This window comes from Bactrocera dorsalis, unplaced genomic scaffold (genome assembly GCF_023373825.1).
Source record: "Bactrocera dorsalis isolate Fly_Bdor unplaced genomic scaffold, ASM2337382v1 BdCtg021, whole genome shotgun sequence".
Taxonomy (NCBI): Eukaryota; Metazoa; Arthropoda; class Insecta; order Diptera; family Tephritidae; genus Bactrocera; species Bactrocera dorsalis.
In genome coordinates, this window is record NW_026038072.1 from 49,588 (window position 1) to 68,473 (window position 18,886).

Genomic DNA, 18,886 nt, shown 5'->3' on the forward strand with positions numbered 1-18,886 from the left:
TGTTGATTATAATTTTGGCTCTATGTTTATTGCAGGAGCCAACATCCGGCCTTGACAGTCATTCTGCCATATCGCTCATGAATTTTCTTAAGCGCTACGCGGTGCAAGAGCAGAAAACTGTGGTGATCACCGTTCATCAGCCGTCTTCGCAAATGTTCCACATGTTCGATAAGCTGTTGCTGCTCTATAGCGGTCGCACTGCATACTTTGGTGAGGTGAATAATGTTTACACGTATTTTGAAAGCATCGGAGTTGCCATTAAACCACACTACAATCCCGCGGATTTTGTATGTAAGTGTATACTGCGGCTCCACTGCTGCTGAAATATCATGCGTATGTTCATATATTAACATTTTAACTTCATAATTTCTTTCTTTACCAGTGGAACAGCTGAAGTCGTACCCTAAAATTCGCGAAAAGCTTTTCATAGCCGCCAAAGAATCGCATGGTAACTACTTGAACAGAAACTGCATTACGGTCAACACAAACAATCAACGCAATCAGCAGCACCACTCCAACAACTCCAACAAGCATCAGTTGAACATACGACGTAATGGCGCGGCTGCCGACACAATGTCCCACATTGCACCCAACACAACTACCAACAGCCCTTCCACTACCACCGAAATCGTCCACGAGAAACCGCTCAAGCACGATGCACTCATCAACGATATCATCAACAACTACTACAAAGACATACGCAACAATCACACAAACCATATCAATCATGATGCCATGCTGATCATAAATGACCACCAGAACTCCAATGAGGAGGCGTCGCAACAGCTGTGGTATGGCCACGATTCCCAATCAAATTCGAGCGCCACATCGAGTGATTGCCAGCGCTACGAGAGCTGCGGCGACACCGACTGGCTCGATTATCCGACGAGTTTTCACACGCAATTCTGTGTGCTGTCTAGTAGAAATTTCAAGGAGGCCAAACCGCGCATGTTATCCAAGTTGAATTGGTTCCAAACGATCGGCTTGGCACTGATGGCTGGTTCCATTTGGTTTCAAATACCCCGTACCGAGGAGTTCCTACATGATTTGCAAGGCTGGATGTTCTTCTCGCAGACGTACTGGATGCTGTTTGCGCTTTTCGGCGCTTTAAATTCATGTAAGTGGCTGAGCGCGCACTATTTGTGTACGTCTGCAACTAGGTTTCATTATTTCGCTTTCATTGCAGTCCCTGCCGAGCGCGAAGTTATCAGCAAAGAGCGTCGCTCGGGCGCCTACAGACTCTCTGCCTATTACTTGGCGAAAATGTTTGGCGAATTACCTTTGGTTGTGACGCTGCCGACTGTTTACCTCATGATATCCTACCCGATGCTCGGCTGTACCAGGTGAGGGTCATACGATTATTGCAAAAGAAACTGCACTAGTTTTCATAGTATCATTATACATACATATATTATCATGAAAATTCTCTACATTGCAGCTTCAAACTCTTCTCGTTGATGTTGGTCTTTTTGCTGCTTAATACAATTGTGGCGCAGAGTGTGGGCTTCTTCATCGGCGCCTGTTGCATGGATATGAATGTCAGCATCACATTGAGCGCACTCTACACACTGGCGACACAACTATTCGGCGGCTATTTGTCGACACGCATCCCCGAAGGGCTCAGCTGGATCCGCTACACCTCAATGATACACTACGCATATCAGAATATGCAGATTTTAGAATTTCGCGAAGGACCAGCGATAAGGTAAACGAACGCTCAAAATTTCCCATTTCTACAAATTTAAAAACCTTTCGCTTCTCCTTTAATAACTTTTAGTTGTGGCAACCCTAGTAGCTTTGAATTCTGTAAAAGTGGTGACACAACGACGACATTCATTCCATACGAGGAGATACTCAAGGCACAAAACTCAACCTCACCGCTTTGGCTCAACACGCTTGTTTTAATGATGTTCTTCGTGGTATTCCGCTGTCTCGGCTACGCGGTGCTGCGCTACTTCCGCTGTCCCAAGACGTGATATTCGAAAGTCCAGTGAGCTTAACGAATAAAAGTAAACAAAAAATCACACAACATTTTTGTAACACGAACCCAAATAGAATTTCGCCACATCCACTTGTGTGTGTGTATGCGGCACACGTGGAAACTGTTTCGGCCACACCCGTTGGTGATGTGACTTCATTTCACGTTTAACACAATTTTATTTTAAAATGCTGATTTTAGTTTGGTGTTCAGAATCACGGTTTTTAAGAATCGGCTAACACGCTTCTTTGGACATCCGGGAGACGACCTGCGTTCGTACATCCTAGTACGTAAATAATACAGAACTATGTTTTTTAAATTTACACATACTTTCATTTTTAAGAAACCTTATTTTTAATATATGTAATGTATGTAAGTCAACACTATTTTAATGAAAATTTTATGGCGGTTAAACCTGAAAGCATCGCTATGCTACCCAGTAAATCACAAATGAAGTATTCGAAAACAAAAAAGCCGAACGCCCAAACAAAACAGCGAAGTTTCGTCCTCCAACAACTAGTATGTACATATGTATCTATATGCTTTTATTCGTGGTCTTGGCACTATGAAAGTCGAAAGTGGACGGCTGCATGTATTCCATTGTTGCTATAAATATCAGTTATCGCAAAGCGCTGAATTGGCCGCCACATAACCTACAAATGTTAGCACATACACAAGTAATAGGATTTTTTAGTTTGTTTGTTTTTTCTCTTATTTTTTGTGTGTTGAAAATTACTGTGATGTAGTATTATAGTTTTATGATTACATTTATAAATGCACGCCAATAACAAATACAAACATATAAATAAATAAGTAAATAATTTACTTATTAAGTTAGTAATAATGAATAATAAATATACATACATATACATACAATATAACAGTAATAATAATGCAAATACAATCAAACGAATTCCCCTACATTATACAACAAATATTATACATATATGTATGTGGTATAAATATAGAATTATATAAATAATTATCGCTATAAAATATTGTGAATGCTATGTTGCGAAACTTTGTATTATATGAATATATTTAAAACAAAAACAAAACAAAAAATAAACAATTAATAACAAAAATGTTGCATTTCATTTCTTGGAGTGTCATGAAAAAACATTAGTTGCCCGCCGAGATCTCCATAGCGCCAGTAGACATTCTTTCAAGCTAGCTATAAGACACCTTACACATAAAACAAAATCACTACACACAACAGTCTCATAACGGGGTTGATGTACTGATATCGTTTACTTGGAAACTCCCGAACCTCCTTCCCATAAATTCTTCTCTTCCAACTTAACAAAAACAATAATGAGTTTATATCATCAAAGGCTTAGATAAACCCCAGTCTATTATCGTATATTGAAATACATATATGCATTGTATAACAAAACCAAATAATCTTAAAATCTACATTTGTCCATTTGAGTGACATCTCTACAATGCCTTGACAAAACAAGCCCAAATATAGCTTTGCTCAAATTTACACTAAAAACTTAGGAACATCAATTAATAAGTACTACTGTAGTTTAACTCTTCCACATCGGATTAATACTATAAACTCTCCAGGATTTCCTCGATGGTTTTTCCTTTGGTTTCGGGTATAAACATATATATGCATATGATGCCAACAATGCATACTCCGGCGAAGACAAAGACCATCCCGTGCATTCCCAACACTTCGATCATTAACGGTAAACACTAAGATAAACATATATAAACAGTTACGATAGAGTATGTATAATAGGATTTATGCGCAGAACGTACCTTTAGTATAATTAAAGTGGTGATCCACAACTGAATCATGCCGATCATGGAGCCCATGCTGCGCAATTTTGGTGGCATTATTTCCGCTATAATCAAGTAGGGCAGCCCCAACAAGCCCAAGCTCGCTATGAATATTGTAAATGAGAAGCTGAAGATTGACAACCAAGAGAACCCACGAACGTCGTAGCCAAGCACATCGAGATAAGAGTACACACCGAATATAATGTGGCCCAAGGCAACGCCAGTGGTTGAAATTAGCAACAAGGACTGTATATATAGGAATGTCATTAACTTCAGCAGCACTTAACTCAGTGTATATAACAGTTCAAGATATTTGATATTTTATCGTTTATCGACTTTTCAATTGATTAATTTTTGAAAGTTTTACTCACCTTCCTACCAGCGCGTTCCACCAAAAGCGTCGACATATAGGATCCGATCAATTGAATTACGCCTACAATTATTGCAGACAATGTGGGCGAAAGACTCGAGCCAGACTCTTTAAAAATGTTCGCAGAATAGTTGAGCATAGCAAAACAACCAGAAAACGCCATCAAAGTCATAATGCCAATTCCAATCAGGAATGCTTTACGTGTTGTTAGATTGTCTACATTCGAACGATCCGAAGAACTTTTAGAAAAGATTTAATTCAGAGACAAATTCTGCAGCACTTACTTATATCCTTCCAGGTTATCGCATTACTTTCGTCATTGTCGTCGTTCTGTTTAACATCTGCCTTCAGTTTATCCAACTCAAATTTGAAGTCTTCAGGCCACTCGTGTGACAGTGCTCGTATATTACGAAAGTATTTCAATGATTTCTCAGCTTTCTGGAATTTAACAAATTAATATGAAGATAATGAAAGAAGCACTATTTTATTATTTTCCTTATGTATATATGGTATATATATATTATGCGATCTGAGTATTAAAACTATGAAATCTGAGCTTTCCAACTTAATTTTTTTGCACAATACCGTACTTGGGTAACTTACCTTGATTTTATTTTTATTTAAAAGATGTTGAGGAGTTTCTTTCAAAAATGGAAAGCATAGCAGAAACACAATGCTCAGCGATGAAAGGATCCAAGCCACCTTATCATAGGTAAAGAAGTTGCCCAGAACGAATGCACAGAGTATGCCGAAGTTAAATGTTAACATAAGAACTGTCCCCAAAATACCGCGAACACTGTTTAGAAAAACATTAAAATTGCCATAATAACACAGGAAGCCTCATACTCACTGATCTTGCGCCAATTCGGCAGTGTAGATTGGTAGAACAGTAAATATGCCACCTCCAGCAAAACCACCGATGACACGGGCAATGCAAAGATGAGTCGGTGTGGTAGCAAAGGGTATAATCCACCAACCGATCTAAGAACATTTTTAAATATATATAAAAATTTAGCTACAACAAAAACTATTGAATGATTATTAGGCAGTTTCAAATCAATTGAATTTGGAATAGATAGTATTAGAGGGTGCTACCACTATGACTTGCTTTAGTATTTACTTACCAATGAGGGTAGCGCCACCAACAGCATGCACTTTTTACGCCCATAACGATCGGAAAACCACGAGCAAAATATCGTACCTAGGACACCTCCGACGCAAATTATAGAACCCACCCAACCAACGTCCGAACTCGACATAGGCCCAGTCTCGAGCGGACTATCCTTGGACTGCAGTTCCACGAAACTGGCAGATGGCCAGCCACAGAAGCCGCCATATGATATTGTCATAATATTTGCTGTTAAAAGGGAGTATCCGTGCAGAGAAGTGAAATGAAGATGTTTGGAGAGAGAAAGAGAGGAAAATATATAAAAGTGAAAGTCATCTAGATTATCCGTCACATAAATAACTTAGATTGCAAAACCCATTTAGTTTATGAGGTTAGAAACTGAGTACGTATGATTTATGTATTTAAGCTGAAAAGAAGTTTATGAACCTCTTGAAGGTCACCATAGCCTGATAAATAAAACTATTTTTAAAAGAATACACAAAGTTATTTTTAGAATGCAGCAGATTATCTCAAAAAAACCTTAGAGATTTATTACATAATATATTATAACGATTGAAATTATCTATATTGATTAAATGTCAATTGAAAAAGTCTAGAATTCAACTCAAAAAATTTATTAAGTTGTCACATTCAGGCGCCATGTGTGCTTATGTTGATTTTGTTATTCTATTATAATACCATTTACGGTGATTATTTTGTTGCCATCAATCTTATATGAAATTAAATCTACCATGTTAGTGGTATCTCCTCACAATTTGTCTTCATGGTTGCTTAGGAAATGTTTACCAACTCAAACCATTTTCAAGCTTCACTTTCCAAAACAGTCATAACTTTTATAAAAACTGTATATAACAGTTCTGGTCATTTATCAAATCACTGAGTTCTTCGGCAATTTCTTTGTTTCTAAGGGCATGAGATTACTTTAAAAAAAAAAAATAAAGATAAATAGGCCATACAGGACGCTTTGTAGATTATATGTCTGATTTTCGACAAGGACTCTTTAAAAAATTAACCTGAAAAGCGATTATTTTAATTTCTGGTATATTACCGTTTTTATTTACCGATTAATACTATTCGATTAGTCTTAGAATTGAAACTATTTGAATAGTCCTACTACTGCGACTAGTCGAACTTCTTCTTAATTGAATTTATTATTTTCAAAACAGATGTCGTTGGGAAACCTTAAGACACATCGCATGGTATCCAAAATTCAGTTAAAACCTTGTGAGAAGGGTTTTATAGATATCCTAATATGAATTGTTACGCTCAATATGGAGATTGTGTCGCAACCCTTAACTTTTGGCACCAGACATTTGAAGTGTACACTTTCATTCCAGAATTAGAATTTGCGTCGTTGTAAAACATCGGGAATTCAAACCCCCCACCCTCACGTGCTCACTCGCAATGCCCCCAAGTACAGAGCTGCGAGTTTACACATCTTTGGGCAAAAGCCCTCAACGAAGGTACTTATAGAGTAGAGTACGGAGATTATGGCGACTATCGGTAACAAATTAAAAGTATTTGAGTATCACTTATGGACTTTTAACTGGTTTCGTTACTTATCTACCACTCATGATAATCTGCCATGCGCCTTTCAATCCGCTGTGCACTGCAGTGACATTCCCCTGATTCGTGGGTATCGCCGATTCGCTCTGGTACTACTTGCAAATATCGAATGCAGAGTGAATTAATGTTGCGCACGACCTTGACCGCCACACTGAGACCACTTTAGAAACAAATTTTTAATTCTTAAATTTTGCGAACCGACTAGTGTGTGCTTAAAAACCGGTTGCACTGCATTACTTTGAATATTTATATTTATGCGACAAGCTCACTTAATTCTTGAAGTGGATTTCAAAATCAAAACGCAAAACAAAAATATATATAAATAAAATGTACGTCGGAAAGAAGGAATAAAGCCGAATAAAACTTATTTGGTGACATTTGTCGAAGGAGCAACAACAATACAAACGCTCCATACTAACCACATATTCCAACCAAGTACTGGTACTTCGATTGATTTCCGTCCGTCATCTTTCGGCGCCGAGTAACTTTCTTCTCACCAACTTGAACTGACAAACGCACATTCACTTGTCCAAAAAGATCGAAGCGAAATATAAAATTTTTCACTAGTTGCAACTCCAATCCACAACTCGTTAAGTATTTGAATGGAATTTTAAATTTCAGCGCTCAGCTAAAAGCTTGTCACATGTCTCGGCTTCGTTCAGCTAACTTATTCTTGCTGTGCGTTTTGCAAAATTTGCTTTTCTATTTCTAATGTGTTGCCATCTGCACTCGGCGAGCTATCAGCTAACTGTGAGGTGCTGTCTTTGGATGTAGCACGGTTTTACGGTCTTATTTTCAGACCAGCTATGATCTGTTGAAATCGGTGATGTGCAAAGGATTAACCAAGAATAAAAGTTGCTGTACATGTTTGCCTATGCACTTAAGCTCGCAGCAATACACTTGTACACCCATACACCTGCGATATCGCTCTTATCGCAACGCGTGCAAAATTACACGTTCATCTAAAGCCCTTACGTATGATATAGTACACTAAATGAGCAGCTAACAGCCACCTGCGATAGTGTGAAATCCTCGTTAATTACCGTAATATCTAACCGAAAGATAAACGATTTAAATAATTATGACCCGATCGGATCGACCACAAACAATGAGACAGCGAAACGTTGACGTATGTTCTCTATGAAGTTACAAACTAATTTACAATCGCATAATGTTGAAATTAAGTGGCTATGGCTTGGTTGTGGTTATCATTTTCGCTTTTGTTGTTTGAGGGTTTGTAGAATAACAATCAAGAATAATGGCTGATTCACATACAACTTGTGTTCGCTTTCCTTCAGACTTTTTTTCCTCATCTTTCATAACGATTACCTCGGCGCAATGTTTGATGGAATATTCTGCTTGCAGACATCGCATTAAAGTTATACTATCAGAGAAAGGTATAAAAACGTTTACGTACATACAAGTACATATATACTAAAAATACCATTTGGCATCTACTCCGTGCATACATACATGCATGCAAGCAAAGCATAGAAGTTTAATGCGAATTGGGCCTTTTGTAAGCCAGTCACGCGAGTTGTCAGAATATTTTTTTTTGTGTTAGGAATTGGCCACAACGACTATACAGCAAGTAAAAAATCCAAAATGGTGTAGGTCATAACGCAAACAGTCGTAGGTTTGAACGAATAAACAATATTCCCGGCCTAAGTTTATAGAATAAGAGATTCGCTTTACTGCTAATCCTCCTCCTGCAAACAACCGAATAAAACTAATTTGAACTTTTTTCTGTTTATTTAATGAATTATTATAATTACATACTATATTACACAAAAGTTTTGTTTCTTTAAAAAAATATATGCATATATAGATTTACATATTTCCAACACACAAAACTTTCTTGGATTATGATTAGTATAAGTACCTTAGTACCGCTCTAAATGGATTTGTCCGCGCTGTGGCACATTGTTTTTCGAAATCCCCGTCTGACTTTCGACCCCCCAACTATTTTGTACCTCTTCGAGTGATTTTCCTTGCGTCTCGGGAAGCGCGAATAGAGCCAAGAGCGCAACGCTGACACAACCAACACCAAAGATGATGAAATATCCATAGAGTCCGATTGTCGATTCAAAAGACTGAAAATACTTTTCAAATGGAAATACAATAAATTTAATCTCATCACAATAAATAAACCGTTCACAATAACTGTTGTACTAACCTGTATCGAAATAAAAGTCATTAGCCATGAGAGGCCCCAGGAAAGACTCGTTAAGGTAACACGCAACTGCAAAAGAAAAACAAATGATGATCATAAGATTTGGATAAATAGGTTTCTGATTCGATAATTCGAAACTAGTATACTCTATTGGAGAAACCGTTTTTTAAAACAAAGGTATTGAAAAAGGCCATGCAGAAACCTTGTTCAATCAAACCTCTGCCTTTTTACAAACCTTCGTGGCCAGCATTTCACGAGGAATTAGGAAAATTAACGGGTACAAGCCCAAGTTAGCAAAGAACACATGTAGCAGCAATAACACGGTGGCGACCCATCGCAATTGACCGTTCACTTCTAACGCCATGCAAACCGCCAAACCAATCGACGCAAAGCCACAGATCAGTGCGGAAATAAATAAGAGTATCTGAAACGAAATCCCATGAGCTCTCAGATTCCCATCATTATTATCGAAAGGCTTACCCTTCTTCTCGCTATTGGGGCGAGCCAAACACTCATTGTAGCTGCCACAAACTGGACCAGGGCGAAAATCAAAACACTTACGTCCGTGGGAAACTGGACGAAGACGTCATCTATAAATATCAGATCCGACCAGGCAAATATCACGTAGATACCACTCAAATGCACACCCATAAACAACACCAAGGTACAGAGCGTGGCCTTACACAAATACACACGAGGCACATGCTCTTCTGCTATAAAATGATTCCCCATGTTGCTCTTGAAATCTTCCAACTCGCGTAAGAACTCAGGTCGGTTGCGGTCGTCTATACTACGCACACCCCGAAACCAGCGCAAAGACTTCTCCAGCCTTGTCACATCACCCTTTCGCATGTAGAAGTACGGGCTCTCCTGACTAAACGGGAACATCATGGTAAAGGCGCAGGAGATACAAACCGCCACCACTGCCACATAATCGTATTGCAAGTGTTGGCCAAGCAGAAAACCGATAAGTGTACCCAATGTGCGCCACTGCTCGATAGTTACAATCAGGGCTCCGCTATTGTTCTCCTCAGATATCTCCGCTATGAATATGGGTAACGCTATGAGGGCAGCGCCAGCAGCCGTTCCAGCCATAATGCGAGATGAATAGATGTGTAAAATGTCGAATGCGAAATGCATACAAAACCAACTGGACTGATATGTACGAAAAAATGAGGCAATTTGAGTTCATAATTGATAAGGCAGCAATGAAAAATAGTAGCTTACGATTTGCAGAAGACCGCTGAGGAGAAGCACCGCTTTGGGTCCAATTTTTCCTACAATGAAACCGCATACGATTGCGCTCAATGCAGCGCTGGCAAAAATACTACTGCTGATCCAAGTTGCTTCAACATCGTCGGCGACACGGTTCAAGGGGGTCTTTTCGTCCATGTAGAGTCTAATATGCGCTGGCGTGATGCCGAGCATGATGCCAAAGTTCAAGCATAGTATATTACCTAAAAGTGTACAAAACGAAACATTCCTTTAATAAAATTGTTGTGTTTCAAAGTCCCTCATCCATATTACCGACAGTTGTTGCGATTTTCTGGATCGTAGAACCATTCAAATTCTTTGGTAGACACATCTGCGTATGATTTTTGCTCTTCACACCACTCCCCTGTCAAAGCATATGCTAGTGGAATGTAAGCCCTATAATCGTTCGATCGTACAACCGTCCCAATGCACTCACGCTACTCATCTGCTTCCTTAGCGCTTTTAATATCGTTTAACAGTCCGTTCGATTTTATAATTGAAAAACTCAAATGAGTCTGTAGTAGTAGTCTGTCATCGGAACACACTTGCCACAATTGCCTTAATTATGAGCGAGTACGGTTTTGCTTTTTCACTTCTTACTTGCTAGCGCCGACAAGTGATGATGCAATGCCAACCAAGATTTGGGCAATAGCCAGTAGTAGCTGACAGTAATGAATGTCAGAAGCTCCTCAGTGTTTGTTTATGTTTACAAAACGTGTGTACATAATCGTGCGCCTGATAACTACGGATAAGATGCTAAGCGATAAGAAGATTACTCCGATCGTCGTCGTGACTCATGGAATGCAAAGTCTTTCGCGCAAGTAGAACACACTGCGCCAGAACATTGCCGTTTACCTTAAGATTAACAATAGGAATCTGAATAGGATTGCCATATCCAAAAGTGCTCACATATATAGTACATATATTGGGTAGTCGAAAAAGTTATTTCGTATTCGAAATTTCGATTTACACTGATAAAAGTTTTACACTGATGGAATAATGCCTCTGGTGGAAAAATGGCAACAAGTGGTCGACCAAAATGGTAAAATTTGGTTATTTTTTTATTATTATGAATATAAAAAAGGTTAAAATTTGATTAGAAATACGAAAAGACTTTTTCGACTACCCAATATTTTAAACTTTAAGAGCAACGAAGTCGACTACTTCGATGAGAGAGTAAATAATTGGTGATTTAAATAAATTCCTTGTCTAACAATTTTAAGGTTATGAATTAATAAATATAGCGTTAGCGACATTAGACAGACGATGTTTGTTTCCTTCACTTTTACCAATTCGGAAGACATCATCATGTTAAAAAAAACAGAAAGCGTTGCCCTGTAACAGACCGAAAACCAGACCCGTCTATTTGGAAGATTTTTCTGCACCGGTTTTGAATTGACTCGAGTATGGAGTAGTGCAGGGTTATGTGCGAATATGCGAATATGTAAAACTATACTATATGTATACAGTATGTAAATGTATGAATATGTGTATGTGTCTATGAATGGCTGAATGTTTTCTCCGGAAGAGTTTCATATCCTAAAAACCAGGAATTATGATCCTTAGACAGCAATAACACCCTCTGCATGCGTTACTCTAACTCAAGCTTTTTAAGACTTTTCAAAACTCTTGTCTTTGCCTAAATGTACATGTACATATGTGTGTGTGTGTGCTAAGTACATAAGAATTTGTTCTTGAAGCTGTTCATTTATTATTAGCCGTTTTTTTACACATCGACAATTGAAAGTGTCATGAGTTTGGATTGTAAACTTGCTGTTGTTCGCTTACCCCTGGACTTACAGGTTTGTGTGCTCAAAATACTTTATATATATAATACATACGAGTACATGTATGTATATTATGCGTATATTTACAGTTACGGACAATAAAATATAATTTTTTCTGTTCTAAAAAAATATGAATTTGATTTAAATTGGACTTAAAAATATTTTTTTATTTACTTAATGTCAACTGTTATTGGTAACACTAATAATATTCGAAAAAAACAATACATAAAAAAGGGTAAAATACAAATTTTAAAAATTCTGAAGACAAAAATATAGATCTATCATAATATCTTACTAAAGAAATAATTTTTTAAAAGAATTAATAGAAAAATTGTTTAGCTTTCGGTAGCGTACCCTTTATTATCTAATACAGACGCAAATCCTCTAGGCATAGACTGAATTAGGCTACGGTAAGCGCTCTGTGGAACAGAACACCCGACCTTTGGAACTGTCTTCACAGTTCAGTCTTATTTTTCGGTTTAACAGGTTCAATCTTTTCCTTAACGTTTTTCCATAAGTTCTCGATTGTATTCAAATCTGATGGTTGTCCGACACCGCCTCAACGACACAGCCTCAAATCACGGACGCATCTGAATACGATTGCATCTATGCCGTTTGTTCAGCATTGGCTCCTTTCAGTTTAGGGAACAAGAAAAAGTCACAGGGGGCCAGATCTGGGGAATACGGTGGCTGCGGCATCATTAGTGTGTTGTTTTTGGCCAAAAAGTCGCGCACAAGCAACGATGTGTGAGCAGGGGCGTTATCGTGGTGCAATTTTTTTGATAGGTAAAAATCGAAGACGATCCAAAACACGTGCAAGCAAAGAAGCTGTCAACAATTAAATGAACATTCAAAATGGCCGAGCTGGTCGGCATAAGTGAGGGACATGAGTACCAACATAAAGCCACAAAAAATTCGAAATTCGAATATACGTAACCTGCGAAAATTCACGATACTTTTTGAACACACCTCGTATTGTTCGACTTCCGCGTCGTTTTTCGTGGTCGATCTCTATTTTCACATATTTTCGGAGATTTTTATGTTATGCGGAACCAATTATTAATGAAAGAATTATTATACTTGGATTTCTTCGCTGATGAAAGGAAGCAAAATACATTTTTAGACGAATGCATTTGCCCATGTTGATCACGTTAATCAAAAAAATGGCTTAAATTAGTTTATATTTCGAAACAATGAAATAAATGGCTTTAAATCAAGTCAAATCTCGCGTACATACATTCACATACACAACAGGAAGCACAATATGGCTACGTTTCCGGTTTACCCTGAAATTCCTCAGTTTCGTGATTATCCAAATAGTGGGATATTTCGCAGGTTTGTGTCTTCGGTGCAAAATAACATCCTTTTAGAGCCGAAATCAGAGAATGTTAAATAGTTTATTTCATAATTGTTTGGACTTTATAGCCTCCTTCCCCGTTTCCCTTATTACATGGTGTATTTTTTCAGGGTGAAGTGCCTTAAATGAAAACTGCAAATTTATACGCAAAAAGATTTGATTTAACATTTGCGCCATACTCAGTCAGCTGAGGGTTAAAAGGTGCATATCTGAAATTCGTACACCAAGCTAGTTAGATCGGAGAACATGAAGGAGTGAACTGGGCACACTGTGATCGCCCAGCCAACGTAGAAGAACCTCTTGTATGTAGTCCCAACACAAACACAAACAACAACAAGAGCCTAACAATAAGTAGCTAAGAATGCCGTTATTTAATGTTTAATATTCTTTTCATTTATTTCAATTAAATTTTACGTCAATTTAATTATAATATATATCCATACAATTATTAATAATATTTACATCTTTCCTCATCACACACAAAACACCTACATTCTTTGAAATTATCTCAATTAAATTTCTCAATTTTTTCTTATGCATTGGTTTATTACATTTTCTTCATTTAAGATTTTAGAACTCCTATTTACTAATACCTCTATACATAGTGTGTGTGTGTGTGTGGTTGTTTGTATAATCTTTATGGTGTTTAATAAATTTTTTTATATAATTTACAACTTGTAGTAGATCATACGCACAGCAGTGCATACATTTATTAATGTACATACATACGCATATGTTGTATATGCATATATGTATAGTATATTGTTTGTATATCTCTTTGCAGCATTGAAAGTCGATTCGAAATTATATAAATTCTATGTATGTATGTATGTCTGTATGCTTTAGGATTTAACGACTTTAAAGACGATGGAACTCAGCGAGCCTTATTTACATATGTCTATATCTTTTTGTATTTTTGTTTTCATGTATGTATGTATATCTCATTGCATTTGGATACTTCCAGTTCGAAACTAGAACCAGTTAAGTGGTTGGTTGGTGATTATATTCGTAAGTATTTTTTCACTTTTCAAGTATTTTCTATATATGTTTCTAAACTTTTTAACAATTACACTTATAGTCTGAAATTTTGCTATTTTTCTTCATTTAATGAGTAGGGAATATTTCTCTTTCGCATTGGTCATAACTATTATAATACAATCATTTTTAGATTTATTTTGCTATTACGATTATTATTCAACTCCCATACATACACATGCCGCCTGTACTACTGCTTAGGAATCCTAGTCTTGTTTACGCGAATGCGATCATCCGACGTTGGGGAACATCAGACATTTGTCAAATGCATAATTTATTTTTTTTCGGGTTTTTGCAATGGAGTTTGTGCAGCTAAATTTTGCCCGCCCTTCCACTCCTGACGTAACCAGCTGCAAAGGAATGACAGACAGATAACGAAAACTTCTAGAAGCAATAAACAAAAGAAAATCTCAAAACGCTGTGAAACTCTTTAATGAAAACGGAAACGTCTAGAATTTCATTTGTTTTCAACTAAGAACATGATTAGCTGGTTATAAACAAAAAATGATATTTTGCTACGTGAACGAAGTAGGACTGAGAAATCTAAAATAAATGTCAGTCATTCCGAAGAAAGCTGTGAAAGCGCACTACGCCGCCGTAAAAATATAATATTTTCAAAAGTGGATACTCGCGTCTTGTCAAAACCAAACAATAAACTGTTTATTTAATTTGTTGTAAGAAAAAAATAACAGAAAATTTATTATTGTATTTCCTTGTGGTCTCTTTGTTTATAAAATTAAAAAGAGAAACACTTTGCATGTTACAACTTAAAACGTATGTATGTATTGATAATATTGAAACTTATTTAATTTGTAATTTTTAAATTATTTATGCAAGTATGTATATAATTTATATATTATATTTGTATATTTATCTTTTTTTATGCAATAGGGCGAGTGCAAAATCTTTTCACTTACGCACTTCCATTCTAATATTCATATGTATATATGTATATTTATAAATATACATATTCTGCTTTTCATATTATACACTAACTTTATTAACTTGTTTTCGCGTCTACAGCTCGCTTCATTCATTACTACTAGATATTACAGTATCCTTTTTATTTCATTTAATTCATTTTTTTTTTTTAACTTTTTTGTATTTATTTGACAAACGCAACTTGGGTGCTTTGCATTTAATGATTTTCATTTGTTCTAACACTATAATAAAAACTAATTTTATTAATAACTGTACATTAATTTAACATACTTATTTATGTGTATTTTATTTTATAGACACTACTACTATTATCTCGTAAATAATTAGTTACATCAACGCTTAATATTACTAATAATTTATATGTATGCATATAAACGCATATATGTATATACATATATATGTATGTTTGTATATATCATATGTAGATAATTTACACTCTATTTTAATATTTTACAACGTTATTCATTACCAAAGATACAACTAATAAAAGTGGGAAAGGGTAGACATGTTATATTATAGAATCCCGACAGGATTTTCTTATTGCTACTTTTCATTATTATTACTACATATTATTATTTAATTTTATATATGTACATTTTTTTTACTTTTTCCTCGTGATAGATTTCCAATTATGTAGATCAAACAAAAAGTGAAATAAAGCTAAAAAGTTGAATAATAAACAAAACGTTTTATGCAAACAAGCTGACAACAATACAAAAAGGGAAGCAAAACAGACGTCGAATCCGGTTGAAAACACACATTGGTTTGTAGAAACTACTCCAACAGCAAGAACGGGAAAACGCCATTATACAAATATATACATAATGATATATTCATGCTGTTGGAGGACTCTCTATGAATTCTTCACAAGGCACAGAAGATTACCTGTTACGGCAAACAAACAAAATTGTGCGCCTTACAAGAGTTAATTGTGCATCCTAAACGAATGTATTTGTATATCATAAATGGCAGTGATGAAATCAGATAAAGTTAGTGAAATGGGAACTTTTTTTAAATTTTCTTTTCAGTAACAATTTATAAGACAACGAAATGCGGCTAACAAAACGAAAGACCTCACAAGTGAAAATTTTAAATTCATTACTTTGCAATGAGCGTAAAAGCTAAGTAATTCACTGGAACCTTTGGAGGTCTGCAAAGGAGCTTTAAGTAAATTTAAGCTGTTGCATAATTGCGCATTTTTATTTCTTAAACGATATTTATATTATGTATGAATGTATGTAAGACTACAAGCAGCTTTCAGTATTAGTTTTAGTTTCCCTTATGTTTTTCTGTTTTTGGTATTTGAACTTACATTGTAACAAGCATCTAAGGGCATTCTCAGAACCTCATAATTGTTAGTAAATTAATCATAAACATAAACACACATTCGCACATAACAAGTTCGTGTATTCCGGACTGAAACTTGCTTAGAAAATACATATTCAAGCGTTTACTAATAGCGAACGTCGTGGAGAAATTTTGTATCTCCATTGAGTCAGCTTTCGACTAAACAGATCCCAACATATATTTGATGCTTGCTTGAATTCATAAGCGTGCCTTTTCAATCCCCTCACTATACACACTCCTCCTCAAGGGAATTGCACACAATCTTATAAACTCAAGCCCATCAATTCCGCTTTCTAGTTGGGACTGGAATTTTCAAAAATGGTCATGTGCTGTTTCCCTTTTTGATTGTTATGCACACATACACATAGACAAGGCATATTATAATCATTTCTGTTTTAAGTGATTTAAAAACAAAAATGGGAACATGAAATTTCCATATGCTTTGCCTGCTAATTATTGTTGTTGGAAATAAAGCATAAACTAAGATGTAAAACTTTCCTTTAGTTTGAGATCAAATATATAAATTACGAATTTCTTTGTTGATATCCATAAAATTAGTTTAATGTTTTACTCGCACTAAAATTATTATAATTATTTCATACTTTTTTCAATTCTGCACTACGAAAACACTAAGGAAATTTTTACCCGTAAAACTATTGCGGTGTCAAAAACAAATAATTGTATGATATATAATTAATTAGACAAAAACTAAAGAGGTATTCACAAAGCTTATAACAATTTGCTTAAAAGCATAAAAATAAATTTTCTATACATTTTTAACAAGTTCATATACTTCTTTTGTTTTGTATTATTGGCGTTTTTTGCTTCATTTTTGCGTGTGTGTTTTTAGTTGAGTGCGTGAATTGCGAATACCTCTTTTGGAATATTTGCACGCACTTCCGTAATATTATATGGGATTTGCTTGCTTGCTCTCAATATATGGTGTGTCAAGTTGGATGCGTTGATATTGCGCCAGCTTGAGCATTTGTCAGTGGCGTTAGTGAGTTTTTCATGTCGTTTCTTATTGTATGTACAAGATTTTTAGATACATTTTAACCAATACATACATCTCTGTTGGCAATATTTTCACTTTATTCTTCACATTCACTCGTGAATTTTTGTGAACGATCTGCTTCTGCCAGAAAACTCTTCCTTCGCAATATGAGCATGTATGTATTCAGTTTTTGCGAGTCTTTACGGCTAGTAAAACTTGCATATTTTGTTTTTAATTATTTCTTTTGGTCATATTTGATACGGAGATTTTGTGTTTAAAACACAAATGTCTCGGACCTTCTTCGTATGATTCTTTGAAGCAAGGCAGTTGAACATGCCACTTGATTTAAGCCTACGTGTGGCTTTCTTGTCTGTGAGTGACTGTTTAGACAGTTGCGATTACTATTAGCAAATGTGCAATCTCTGCGACTCGGTTCTTCAAATCAGGCGCAGCCCGCTCCAAATTCTCGTTGGCAAAGTCGCACGATGGAAATATATGCACAACATATGCCGCTTGTTCACTGCCCGGTACTGGAATATTCACTATACCCGCAGCCATTTTCTGCTGCAAGTAGGTAATGAAACCGGTTTGCAAGTTTCGCGAATGCTGCAGGACATCGGCGTGATCACGTCCACAAGGTAGAGCCAAAAGCATGCAATGCTCATTTTCGTACTGTAAAATAAGATCATTTGAGAAGTTAAAAACATTGTCACTTGCTATTACTATTATTGTTGTTATTGCTGTAAGCTCGTGTCAATATGTGGTTTCGACTTACCTGCATCTTTTTGGCCACACCTTCTAACTGTGTCTGTTCCAGCCGCATGCGCTGGGCTATGCGCAGTGGTGGAGTGCTGCCGTCGCGATTGCAGGGCAGCGAAGCGCGCGCCACAAGTGGGTTTCCGAATACGAAATGCATTTGTACAGCAGCCTGATCTGTTTTTAGTGCTAAAAGTCCTTGCCACATGACTGGATAGCGTTGCAGCAACGTCAGTAGCGAGTCGGCCGCTGGTGGCTGGGCCACAGGGGGATTGGCGTGAGGCGGTGTCGCTACTTGCATGTTTCTCGCTTGCACTGTTGTCTGCTGTCCACCTGGCAAGTTATCCATATTGGAGTCTAGAGTAAAATTATCGTAATTATGCATTCTCATAAAATATAGTGATTAT

The 18,886-nt window shown here is 36.5% G+C and overlaps 4 protein-coding genes across 20 annotated transcripts in view; 1 reads left to right on the plus strand and 3 right to left on the minus strand.

Moving 5' to 3' along the window:
• Window positions 1–3,126, plus strand: part of LOC105229255 (ATP-binding cassette sub-family G member 1) — a 28,421-nt gene extending 25,295 nt beyond the window's left edge. For all 6 annotated transcript variants that reach the window (XM_011209402.4, XM_011209405.4, XM_029551521.2 and 3 more), the window contains exons 5-9: window positions 36–291; window positions 383–1,117; window positions 1,187–1,343; window positions 1,439–1,705; window positions 1,778–3,126. In XM_011209402.4, the coding sequence (XP_011207704.2) occupies window positions 36–291; window positions 383–1,117; window positions 1,187–1,343; window positions 1,439–1,705; window positions 1,778–1,976 (1,614 nt within the window). In that variant the 3' untranslated portion in view covers window positions 1,977–3,126. The remainder of the gene's footprint in view (window positions 1–35; window positions 292–382; window positions 1,118–1,186; window positions 1,344–1,438; window positions 1,706–1,777) is intronic.
• A 171-nt stretch (window positions 3,127–3,297) lies between these two features.
• Window positions 3,298–7,804, minus strand: LOC105229383 (facilitated trehalose transporter Tret1). Its single transcript, XM_019991471.3, has 8 exons — window positions 7,254–7,804; window positions 5,264–5,496; window positions 4,990–5,120; window positions 4,743–4,935; window positions 4,424–4,577; window positions 4,141–4,355; window positions 3,749–4,015; window positions 3,298–3,682 (listed from the first exon to the last, which is right to left on the minus strand). Exons 1-8 carry the CDS (start codon window positions 7,300–7,302, stop codon window positions 3,536–3,538), a joined length of 1,389 nt encoding a protein of 462 aa, XP_019847030.2. The 5' UTR covers window positions 7,303–7,804; the 3' UTR covers window positions 3,298–3,535.
• Window positions 7,805–8,567: 763 nt separating this feature from the next.
• Window positions 8,568–10,956, minus strand: LOC109579765 (facilitated trehalose transporter Tret1). Its single transcript, XM_019991403.3, has 6 exons — window positions 10,535–10,956; window positions 10,235–10,464; window positions 9,488–10,162; window positions 9,243–9,431; window positions 9,011–9,076; window positions 8,568–8,936 (listed from the first exon to the last, which is right to left on the minus strand). The coding sequence occupies exons 1-6, from the start codon at window positions 10,590–10,592 to the stop codon at window positions 8,718–8,720; spliced, it is 1,437 nt and encodes a 478-aa protein (XP_019846962.2). The 5' UTR covers window positions 10,593–10,956; the 3' UTR covers window positions 8,568–8,717.
• A 2,816-nt stretch (window positions 10,957–13,772) lies between these two features.
• The window catches only part of LOC105229259 (protein split ends), a 64,251-nt gene continuing 59,137 nt past the window's right edge, over window positions 13,773–18,886 (minus strand). For all 12 annotated transcript variants that reach the window (XM_049461329.1, XM_049461321.1, XM_049461323.1 and 9 more), the window contains 2 exons: window positions 18,499–18,836; window positions 13,773–18,395 (listed from right to left, as the gene is read on the minus strand). In XM_049461329.1, coding sequence (XP_049317286.1) covers window positions 18,108–18,395; window positions 18,499–18,836 — 626 coding nt within the window. In that variant the 3' untranslated portion in view covers window positions 13,773–18,107. The remainder of the gene's footprint in view (window positions 18,396–18,498; window positions 18,837–18,886) is intronic.